This window comes from Sparus aurata, chromosome 6 (assembly GCF_900880675.1).
Source record: "Sparus aurata chromosome 6, fSpaAur1.1, whole genome shotgun sequence".
Classification (NCBI taxonomy): Eukaryota; Metazoa; Chordata; class Actinopteri; order Spariformes; family Sparidae; genus Sparus; species Sparus aurata.
In genome coordinates this window covers 375,847-387,829 of record NC_044192.1, presented here as the reverse complement: position 1 = coordinate 387,829, position 11,983 = coordinate 375,847, and the positions used below count along the sequence as shown (strand labels likewise).

General features: G+C 46.4%; 1 protein-coding gene across 1 annotated transcript in view; it reads right to left on the bottom strand.

Moving 5' to 3' along the window:
• Window positions 1-2,320: 2,320 nt before the first annotated feature.
• Window positions 2,321-11,983, bottom strand: part of pik3c2b (phosphatidylinositol-4-phosphate 3-kinase, catalytic subunit type 2 beta) — a 32,116-nt gene continuing 22,453 nt past the window's right edge. Inside the window, exons 21-33 of the mRNA XM_030419766.1 lie at window positions 11,797-11,889; window positions 11,551-11,680; window positions 11,292-11,428; window positions 11,027-11,196; window positions 10,754-10,910; window positions 10,393-10,502; window positions 10,092-10,293; window positions 9,617-9,741; window positions 8,002-8,119; window positions 6,475-6,550; window positions 5,597-5,703; window positions 4,705-4,833; window positions 2,321-4,259 (exon numbers count right to left, since the gene is read on the bottom strand). Of these exons, the coding sequence (XP_030275626.1) occupies window positions 4,071-4,259; window positions 4,705-4,833; window positions 5,597-5,703; window positions 6,475-6,550; window positions 8,002-8,119; window positions 9,617-9,741; window positions 10,092-10,293; window positions 10,393-10,502; window positions 10,754-10,910; window positions 11,027-11,196; window positions 11,292-11,428; window positions 11,551-11,680; window positions 11,797-11,889 (1,743 nt within the window). The 3' untranslated portion in view covers window positions 2,321-4,070. The remainder of the gene's footprint in view (window positions 4,260-4,704; window positions 4,834-5,596; window positions 5,704-6,474; window positions 6,551-8,001; window positions 8,120-9,616; window positions 9,742-10,091; window positions 10,294-10,392; window positions 10,503-10,753; window positions 10,911-11,026; window positions 11,197-11,291; window positions 11,429-11,550; window positions 11,681-11,796; window positions 11,890-11,983) is intronic.

The following is an 11,983-nucleotide window of genomic DNA, read 5'->3' as shown; positions in this document are numbered from 1 at the left end:
AGCACTTTGCACTCAGACACATCCAAACTATTAGTGAAACATCTTCCGCTCGTTTTACTCCACATACCGGTGGTCACAGCCAGAGGACACCCAGGAAATATCGTCCGTAACTCCGGCGCGCTGCGCGACGTTAGCGCTCTGCTGAGAGCGGGGGTTGGACTTCTTTCTTGTGGAGAACTTGGTGAAGACAGGGACGGAGCTGGGGGACACAGAGAGACTAAGCAGGCTGGACTCCTGGTACGAGGGATGAACCCGGTCTGAAGAGGACAGAAGAGCCATGTTGTCTGCTGTGAATGTCCGTGAAGAGGCGGCGGCGGCTGGAGGACTCCTGCGGCTTCACGGCGGTCTGCGATGCTAAAGGGTTAGCTTAGCAGGAGCAGCTAGCTCAGCGGTTATTTAAGCGGAAGCGACGAACATTAAAAATATTCTGAACAAAAACACCATCTGTTGGTTTCCGGCTCCAGTTCAGACGGTTTTCTGTCTTTCTGGCGCCACTTCTGCTGCCGTTTCCCCGATAAAGTGAGACTGTAGCCGCCTGTCGCCTCCGTCGGTCCGTCTTTACGCTCCAGTTGGAGATTTCATCAGAAAGTCGAGGGACCGTCGACAAAGAGTCTGCGGCTCCGTCAGGGAGCGTCGCGGTGTTACAGCCCCACGTGACGCTGCTGCGCCTTGTGTAACCAGAAGTGTGTGTGTGTGTGTGTGTGTGTGTGTGTGTGTGTGTGTGTCCTGCCACGTGTTTATCAGCACGTGCCCCCCCCCCACACACACACACACACCTGAGTCAGTAAATATATTTATAACTTGTATTTTCCCTCAGACTCAAAATGTTCTTTACTTCACTGACCTGCAGAAGTCAAACAGAAACCAGGTGGAAGTGTCCTGGATTCCTTTCATTGTTCCTTAAACATGTATCAATGGACATTATCAATTTTTCTATTTTCTATACTTTGTTTTCTATGAGAGGACGACAGAAGCAGCTCCCGGCTCCTTGAAGAAGTCTGAGCCTCCATAAATGTGAAGGTCAGCAGATAATTAAAGGAACATTTAAAAGATTTATGTTGGGCAAAATCCTCATTATTACTTTCTTATATTTCTGTTATTGCAACTTGAAAAGTTGGCCTCTGTCTCTTCTTCAGCTCAAGTGAAAAGTAAAACCTGCAAATGTTAAAATCCAGCAGGAGAACCTGTGGACACAAACAGGAAACACCTTCACATCAGAACTGTTCCCACACGTCTCCAACTGAACCTGAACACAGCTCCAGTCTCACAGGTCACTGTATGGCGACCACGCCCACCGGACCACGCCCACATCCACATAGACACGCCCATTGGTCACGTCCATGACTCACCTGCTTTACATATTAAGGGCCAGAATTTATTTTAGCGTTGACAAGAAATGTTGGAAGCAAAGAAGCAGCTGAAGAACAGGAAGTGTAATTTAACAGGCCGAGAACTTGAGCGGTCATAAAACGATCGATCAGACTGACGGACAGAGTTTCACTGAGAGGCTTCAGTTCTGATTGAGTTCTGACAGAAGGTGTGTTTCAACACAAGATGATTCATGTGTTCTCACTTTAATGATTAGATCTGTTCTCCAGTCGCCACCTGCACAGGTGGAAACAGAACAACTGAGTTTAGACTTTTACTGACGTCCATGAAATTTAGTCAAGTTCTGCTTACAAGCTTTTTCCAGAGCTTTCAACCACCGCTCAGTTTATTTCAGACAAAGTTCCACTGCAGCAACTTAAAACTACGGAAGCCCTGAGGGGCAGGAGAGACCTGATGACTGACAGCTGGTGGAAACAACGTTTACAGGATCATCTGGAGAAGTCGTCTCTGTTTTTACATCTGTGAAGAAAAATACATGTTTTCCTCTCAGCTGACCTTCAAGTGCAGACCAGGGGCTGCCAGACACTTTTTACCGGGGCACATGTCCCGGTAAACATGCGCTGTGCCCCACCGTAAAATTCCAGATGAAATTTCACATTGAGTCTACTTTTCATCACAGACAGTTTATGATCACAGAATCATAAACTGTGCCCCTGTAAAGCTGCAGGCCTGTCAACGCCCACTGGTGCAGACGTGGGATCAACTGAACACACGGAAGGTCAGAAGATGTGGACGGAAGAAGAAGAAGAGAAGAAGAGAAAAGTAAAAAAGAGAAGAGGAAGAAGAAGAAGTAGAAGGAGGAGATGAAGAGGAGAATAACTTTATAAAGGAGGACAAGGGAAAGAAATGAGGGAGAAAGAGGAGGAGAGAAGGACAGAGGAGATGAGGACAGAGGAAAGATGGAGTGATTAAGTGAAGACAGACACGACCATCTTTTTCACTTCAAGTTTATTTTGTAGTGCAAATCATACAAAACATGTTCCAAAATGAAAGGTCCACATTAATAAGAGCCTGTAAGTCACATTTTCATGAAGGTCAGTCTGTACAGTACATAAAGATCCGGTTCACTTTGAACTCACATTCTGTCCCGCGGTCTCAAACGCACCACGTCCACTTCACATCACTCGTCTGCATCAGATCAACATGACGGACGCGATGTCGTTCTTCAGACTGTCAGCTGCAGCCGGCTCGCTGAACTGTGTGTGTGTGTGTGTGTGTGTGTGTGTGTGTACGTGTGTGTGTGTGTGTGTGTGTGTGTACGTGTGTGTACGTGTGTGTTTGTGTGTGTGTGTGTGTGGCTGCAGCTGACAGACTACAGGAGAGCATTAGGGTCAAAACTACAAACTACTTGAGCTCAGATATCTCAGGCTGACATTTAGACTGAAGTTAACTTTGATTCATGTGAATGTCGTCATGTTTAGTGCTGAGCGGAGGAGCGACGGCGACTTCGTCTCCTGCAGGTTCTCTCCTCACTTTGTCTCGTCTACAGCGCATGAACCACCTGCAGGACCTCGCTCACCTCCTTCACTGCAGCGTGAATTATTACAAACCTCCCAAAAAGTACAAAATCACACACAGACAGATGATTTAAAAAAAACAAGGAATGAAACGTGACAACGATCAGCCGGCGGGCCGAGCGCTGATCCGGATTAATAAGAGCTCAACAGAAATCAGAACAAGCTAAAGTTCAGACCGAGCCGCGTCCTCCGACAGGAACGTTCAGAAGCTCTCGTGCACCTCAGATACAGACTCCGATCCTCATCCACACTAGAAAAATATGCTGCAGTCTGCGCTGAACATCCACGCCACCTCAGCTACTTCCTGTTAGCAACATTAGGCTAAAGCTCTGTATGTACACTGCTTTGTGCTGAAATCACAACCGACACTCAGAAAAGAAAAGACTTCACACAGAAACATCCTGGAATTCTAAACGCAGCTTTCAGTCCTGGAAAATGACTCAAGGACTCAAAACTGGACGAAGGATTTCAAACTAAATGTTTCCTTCTCAGAGTCAATCAGTCCCCTCACCTTACTTCCTGTTGATAAAACTCAGTTTCCCAGCATGCATCTGTGTGTGCTGCCTATGAAACACACACAAGATTCTCAGTCTTGCAACTATAATTATTATGATCATAAATCATTTCTTCTGCATGTCTCACACCGACAGCTTCCTTCACAACATCAGTAAATATTAAAAAACTAAACCAGCGAATACTCTCAACATCATTTCATCATCAGTCCGAACAGGAAACACTTCAGTCGTCTCTTCAACATAAAGGCGTGAATCTAAACGTGTTCATGAAGACACTTCCACTGATCCTGACTCACCTGCAGCTCAAACTGTTAAAGTTCAAATCAGAACTGGTTCGTTAGTTGAACTCGTTAACTGGAAATCACAGTTTGTGATGTTGAAAGTTTAAAGGACCTGATCATGAGACAAAATCTGCCTCTTTCACAAAACTGATGATTTTTAATGATAACTACTGGAATTAATTAGCGGATGTGTTCAGTGTCGTTACAGGACGAACCTGCTTCTAACTAAACTCCCTCACACACAGAGGGAGGATCAGCCACATGGCTTTTACTTTGAAAGGACTTTCCTTTTGTCTTCTGTCCTCATCAGGAGGACTGCTTCTCTTCTTCTCTTCCCTTTTAATCCACCGCTTCCCTTTTCCTGTCAGTCAGTATGAGTCTGAGCCAACGGCGCCCAGCTGGTGCCAGTCGACCCAGTGCTGACCCGGGACCAGCCTCTTCAGAGGGATGAAGGTCTCCCCCAGCAGGGTGTTCTCCCAGAAAGCCCCGTCACCAAGAACCCGCAAGTGGATCACCCTCTGGTCCAGGTCCCCCCGAGGGATCCGCTCGTACACCAGCTGGAGGGTCGGGTGGGTCGGGTGGGTCGGGAGGGGGGGGGAACAGAACCAAGCAGACAGAATTTACAAAATCAGTTTGTGTTGATTTGTGGACAGAAATGTTTTAGATTCATTACATTTCATGACAGCTGATGACTCAGAGCCTGAAACCCGAGACCTCCAACCAATCAGAACAGACCTCCAACCAATCAGAACAGACCTCCAACCAATCAGAGCAGTACTGCATGTTTCCATATATTCACTGTAACTATGCTAAACTCAGCTAGGCTAGGTTTAACTAAGCTAGGCTAAACTACAGCAGGCTGCGTTCACATTAGCTTTAGCAGTTAGCTGAAGCTAAGCTTCACTGCCACAGGTTTCTGATTGGCTGGCAGGTGTCAGGACTTCCTGTCTGTGTGTTATATAGTTTCCCAACATGCTGTTTGCAGAAGAAGACAGGAAGTACCATCTCGTTGTAGGTGGGGTTACAGGTGCGGCGTGCTGCCTTGGTCTTCCTCTTGCTGGTCTTCTGGGGGTCTGGCAGCAGGTACAGCTTCACGTAGGGGTCCGGGTCTGTGCCGTCCTGCAGGGGCTGCTGCAGGAACCAGAACACGTTACTTCAGTCAGGTTCTACAGAACCAGCTGATGTTTGAGGACACATTCGTCACACTCAGCAAGAAATACTTCCCTGCTGTTTTCAGGTGAGTTAATGCTAAGACTGCTCAGACCTACAGTGAAGGGTTAGCATCAGAGTTAGCAAAAGAGTTAGCATCAGAGTCAGCAACAGAGTTAGCATCAGAGTTAGCATCAGAGTTAGCATCAGAGTTAGCAAAAGAGTTAGCATCAAAGTTAGCAACAGAGTTAGCATCAGAGTTAGCAAAAGAGTTAGCATCAGAGTTAGCAACAGAGTTAGCATCAGAGTTAGCAAAAGAGTTAGCAACAGAGTTAGCATCAGAGTTAGCAAAAAAGTTAGCATCAGAGTTAGCAACAGAGTTAGCATCAGAGTTAGCAAAAGAGTTAGCATCAGAGTTAGCATCAGAGTTAGCATCAGAGTTAGCATCAGAGTTAGCAAAAGAGTTAGCATCAGAGTTAGCAACAGAGTTAGCATCAGAGTTAGCAAAAGAGTTAGCATCAGAGTTAGCAACAGAGTTAGCATCAGAGTTAGCAAAAAAGTTAGCATCAGAGTTAGCAACAGAGTTAGCATCAGAGTTAGCAACAACTTCTGTCCAGGACCACCTCTTTAGGTAGGCTGACCCTTAAGTTGGACCTTTTGAAAAAAGTTAAATTTCATGTTTACTACAGTCACACACACACACACACACACACACACACACACACACACACACACACTGACTGACCAGTCCTCGTATGTGCATGACCATGATGAAGAGTTTGTCGTTCTTGTAGGAGATCGACAGTTTGACCTCGCCGAGCTCTTTGCCTGAAGCTGGAGACCACGACAGCTCTGCAACACACACACACACACACACACACACACACACACACACACAGGAAGAATTCACTTTAATTATTAGCTCATGTTTCTGTCAACAACACTTCTGTACAAATAAAGTTATTCACTCCCGGTGGACACTCGCAGTATTGCAGCAGAGCTCATTTATAAAGAGACGTCTGCCAAACTGCCGACACCAACAACTGCAGTCGAAGTCCATCATGACTCTATTGTGAACTTTTGACCAACGCAGGTTTTATATCTGTAAAACTTACAATAAGCTGAGAAAAGTGATTTTAAAGTCTGTGACGTCATCACAGTGTGAAGTCTACGGGTCGAGCAGGAAGGTGGGCGGGGCCAGCGGGGGCAACGCTACTGCCCATATGTAATGTTCTGCATAACCAGGAAGTGAACAAGGAAGCCATTTTGCATCTGGTGTCAAGTTCTTCTGTACATGTGTGTGTGTGTGTGTGTGTGTGGGTGGCAGGTGTTTATCTGTGGGTGGACCAGTTAAACTTTAACAGCGTGTCATTGGACCGAGTCATTCGGAGCGCTGACAGGACTCTCATCTAGTTAATAATCAGCAGTGTAACAGGAGCCGACATGTTCTGATGAACCAGCGTCCTGCTCAGCTCACATCACAGGATGATGAGTGTCCCAGGCAGCTTCAGTCTGAGCTGACCTTCAACCTTCAACCTGATCACTTTATATCCTTACCTGAGCGCCATGTTGTAGTTTCCTGTGTGTGTGTGTGTGTGTGTGTGTGTGTGTGTGTGTGTGTACCGGCTGGTTTGCTGGTTGTGGTCCCTGGCGTCTCGTCTCGGGGCAGCGGGTGGAAGAAGGTGTAGACGAGGTCACACTGAAATGATATCATTCAGATTATTGTCTGAACTTGTGAACCATTCTTGACTTTTCTCTGTGTTCATTGTGAGGAAACAAACAAACTAACACAGCGGACAGTTTTAATAATATATCAATAATACATAAATAACATATTAATAATACATTAATAATACCTGTCTAATATAATACAACCAATACTGTGAATACAAAACATTCAGTGTGAGAAGTGAACAGCAGAGAGAGAAACTCCTTCACACTGCCAGGCTTCTAAAACTGGAAGGACCTGATACAGCTGATCCACACCCTGTGTGTGTGTGTGTGTGTGTGTGTGTGTGTGTGTGTGTGTGCGCGCGCGTGCGTGTGCGTGTGTGTGTGCTGATATGGTTCCTGACAGTGTGAACATTTCTGAGAAGCCACTGAGTGAAAATGAAACCTAACAGCCAAACAAACATCTGAAACATTCAGACACTGATACACAACATGTACACAACAAGTACACAACAAGTACACAACAAGTACACAACATGTACACAACAAGTACACAACATGTACACATCAAGTATACATCATATACACAACACGTACACAACATGTACACAACACATACACTGTTATAGCCTGTTGGAGAAGCTAACACTGACTCCACCAGATACGTGTCTGCCGCGCCAGCAGAGCTGATGGTTTCACTTTAGTCTCTGTCAGTGCGTTTACATGCACAGCTGAGTCAGATTACAGCCATAGTTCCACTCTGCTGCTCAATCAGACAACTGCAGTTGTCCGAGTATACATGCCGGTGAGAAAATCAGATTATTGTCCGGAGCATGTCATACCCGGTAAGCTAGGTGGTGCTGTACCCATTTCAACACCGCTGTACTATCATCACAATCATACTAACTTCTCACTATTTATACTATATAACATATCCCGCTGCCTGGGTAGCTGGCTATTGGCTAATATGGCGAAAGTAGAGCCGCTATTGTTCTACTTTATGTTGATGTAGCTACTGTAATGAAAAGCACGGGCACTCGTGTATTGATTAACTGATATTTTAGTCCAAAAGTCGTCATAAATAAAGGGAACCACCACATTTAACAGCCTGGAGGATGAAGTAGATAAACCCGGTAGAAACAGTGCCCACCCGTATGCGACGCTCCTTGAAGTACAGCGAACGCATCCGCAAAGAAGCGGGGATAATCTGATTGGTCAACAGTAGCCGGCCTTCTATTGGTTGACAGTGTTGATACACAAGAAAAATCTGTGAGCAGAGGAGAGATCCGAGAGCAGAACTTGACCTGTGAGCAGGTGTGTGTTCTGAGCGCGTGCAGTTAGATCTGAGTGCGCAGTAACGTAGTGGACACGTATCTGGTGGAATCTCTGGGTCAGCCTGTTAGTTTTAATTACTGACTAGCCAGAGACAAGAGAAGGAGACAATCATCATCATCATCATCATCACAGAGTGGAGCTGACCTGAGCGACCTCCTGGGCGGCGTGGATCAGGTGCCACACGTAACCGTTCAGCTCGTCTTTCCTCCTATCAGCTGTTGCCTCACCACGGGAACGACCAATCACAAAACGGCTTGGGAAACTGTGGGCGGGGCAAAAAGACCAGGGAACACTGAAATAAAAATCTGTTTGTGTGTTACTGACATATAAAGATGGTCGACATGATATGATTTGGGTGGGTGGAGCCACAGTATTGAGGTCCGGCCCACAAATCTGCCTGCCCAATTACAAGCAGGACTCAGCTGTCCATCATGATGCCCCAGATCCAGGTTCCATCTTACAAAGGTGTGATATAATATAATATAATATAATATACGACTTCAGTATGACTCTCTTTACATTTATTTTGTCTCGTTGTCGGCTTCAGCTAAGAAAGAAATAGTTCATCCCACACGTCCAAAATTCTTCGAACAGTGTTTCCCCGAGATGTTTGTAGCAGCGCTGCTGAGTCGGTAACCAGCAACACTAGGGCGGTCCGGAAGAACATTTTAAAAATAACCCTTTAAATGGTGACAGTTTTCGAAAAAAAAAACTCAATTTCAGAATCAGAATCTAAGACATGAGACTAAATAGTGCAGAAGTTGCTGCTCGACAACATGTGAACCTCTTCAGCATTAGAGAACTTTTTTACTATTATTTTCTTTATATCATAGATTTTTCATGGAAACAGAATCTGTTTCAGAAGTCAGTGGGTCACATGACATGGAAGCTATTGAGAAAACAATCATAATTTCTGCATATTAATATTCATATAAAATAGAGGAAGCACTAAAATACAATAACAATGGGTGTGTCTCATTTCTCCAGTTAACTAAAACAATCTGCTGCTGGTTTGCCGTCACTGGGTCACATGACGTGGAAGATATCGAATAAACTGCATTTATTTTGTATTAATATATTTATGCTAAGTTATCTAATGACGGTCCCTAAATCAGTCTCAGTGATTCAGCTGGAGGCTCTGGAGGTGAGCTGACCGTCCTCCTGCTGCTCACACTGGCAGAACCTCAGTGAAGTCTCAGCTGGACCCGAGTGAACATCCGCAGAATATCCAACCTGAAACTAACTTCACCCCGGTTCAATGAGTCGCCTGCCGCAGCCTTTGAAGAGGATGACGAGGATTTCAGTCACTCAACTTAAACGGTGACTTGTAGAAATTAATCGATTTCAAGATGACTTGGAGTGTAGTGCTTTCACCCCCCGTGATAATAAACCTACAGAAATCACGTCTTTTTTATCTTTTTTTTGCTGCGGCGCTGAAAGTCCAGCAGCAGGATGCTTATAGAGGAAACACTGACACATCAGATCACCTTCAGCAACGATTGCAGGCTGATTGGTGGAGCTCTGCTTTGAATGAAGTTCCGTCGTGACAAATGAATGAACTGACGTTTACTAACAGTGACATGAAGACATGAAGACATGAATCAGAGGCACAACAAACGTTGACAGCAGTGGACGGTCATTATGTTTACCAATACCCCCCCAGAGCCTCATTTTTAGGTCAGAAAAGCCGGATTTCCGGATTTATCCAGAAGAATCACACCCCTGATCTTAACCCAGTCAGTGGAACCGGTACCAGTACCTGGGCAGTTTGGACGAGGGGAAGATGAGTCTCAGTTTGCTGTGAAGTTCATGAAACTCTTCAAACGTCCTCTGAACCAGCTGCGCCTCCTGCTGGCCGTCACGCTCCACCTTCACCACAAAGGCCTGAAACACACACACACACACATACACACACACACACACATACACATACACACACACACACACACACACACACACACACGCGCACACACACACACGCACACACACACGCACACACACACACACACACACACACACACACACACACACACACACACACACACACACACACACCTGTACTGTTTACTGAAATTGAGACAATTATTGTAACTTCTCTGTTATTTCATGTTTAGGTATTCAAATGAAGTTCTAATTAAATAACAGATTTTCGTTCCACCAGTCTGAACGACAACGTGATGGAAACATGATGCTTTAAATGAATCAGCTGGAAGATAAAATCCGTGTGGACTCACGTATCCTTTGCTGGGGTTGGCGGTGCGGATGTGTCTGCAGATGTACAGGTTCCTGATGAAGCCGTCGCTCTTCGCCGTGTGGACTCTGGGAGCGAAGGACAGCGTGGGGCGATCCTCCGACGAGGCGAACTTCATCTGAGCCAGATTGTGGATGAAGAAGTTGAGTTTGGTGGCGACGCTGCCGAGACTCGACTCGATCAACCTGAGAGACACCGAGGAAAAAAGTCAGAGAGACGGACAGCTGCTGTCTACTTCTGTATAGTGTGTCTGTGTGTGTGTGTGTGTGTGTGTGTGTGTGTACCTGGTAAAGTACATGGTGGCGTCGGCCTCAGACTCGTGAGGTCTCAGTGCATCGTAGACGTACTTCAGATCATCCAGATCAGAAAGTTCAGGGATCCCACAGGACAACATCTGATGCACACGCACACACACACACACACACACACACACACACACACACACACACACACACACACACACACACACACAGACACACACACACAGACACACACACACAGACACACACACAGTAGTTTCTCTTTTTCACTCAACTGAGATTTCTGTTCATTTACACATCTATAAAAAGTGAAGCAGTGCATTGTGGGCTGTTGTTAGTCCAGTGTGTGCGTGCGTGTGTGCGTGTGTGCGTGTGTTGCACCCACCAGGCCCAGCAGGTTGAGGAACAGGTGTGTGTGTTTCCTGATCAGGTTGTACGCCTCACAGCACAGATCCACAAAGTCGTGGAAGCGGCTGGATGGTTTGTCTCCTCCGTTGATGACGTACGCCATGTCAGAGGTGAAGACGAAGGGGGCGCGGTCCCTGCAGGTGTCACATGACCCACATCACAGACATAACATACCTGTCCCAGGTGCGTTCATCACCATCATCATGATGATGTCAGTGAGTAAACAGAAAGATGACATCAGGACTCTTACCGTTTGATGTTTCCAAACATCTGTGCGTGTCCCAGGAACTTCCCGAAGTCGATGTGGAACATGTGACCGCTGGTCTTCAGCATGATGTTGTCGTTGTGGCGGTCACAAATTCCCAGGATGTAGGTCGCCACGCAGCAGCCGGCACACGAGTAGATGAAGTTCTCCACCGCCTGAACACAGGAAGTGTGACTCTACCTTTAGAGTGTGTGTTCAGTACAGGTGTGCGCCCAGGTGTGTGCACAGGTGTGTGTACAGGTGTGTATACCTTGTCGTACTGCTCATCAGTAGGGTTGTGTTTCTGCAGCCAGTCGGCCAGCGGTCGGTCTTTAAAGGACCCAGTGACTCCGTGTTCCACCTGGATCTTCCTCAGAGTGTCAGCATGAGGAATCATCTCCACCATACCTGAGGACAGGTAACAACACACCTGTCAATCACACCTAAGGAACTCTGTCCTCCTGGTAAACACCTGTCCTACACCTGTCCTACACCTGTCCTTCTGTGGTATACACCTGGAATGTCCTCACCTCGTCCTCTTCCAGTGGAGAAACATTTGAAGATGACCATCCTCATGTCCAGACCCTCCTGGATCCAGATCTTGTTCATGATCCGGATCACCTGCAGAGTCAGCATGTCCTGGCGCAGGTCGTCTCCTGACTGGACAGAGACAGGAGCCGGGGTCAAAGGTCAGCTCACAGAGTTAAGACTGTTTGTATCTCTATAGACACCTGCTGAAGCGGACTGAACAGGTAAAAACAGGGGAGGGGTTTCACCTTGAAGATGACATTGATGTTGTCTCCCAGAGGATCGAGGTTTTGGAAGGACAGTTTGAGAGGTACGGCGTTGGAGTTGAAGAAGGAACACGACTATAAAAGAAGAAGCAGAAGAAGAACGAGTGGGTCAAAGCTGCAGTCTCACCTGAGACACGTCGTGATGATCCGCTCCTCCTGAAGGGAACAA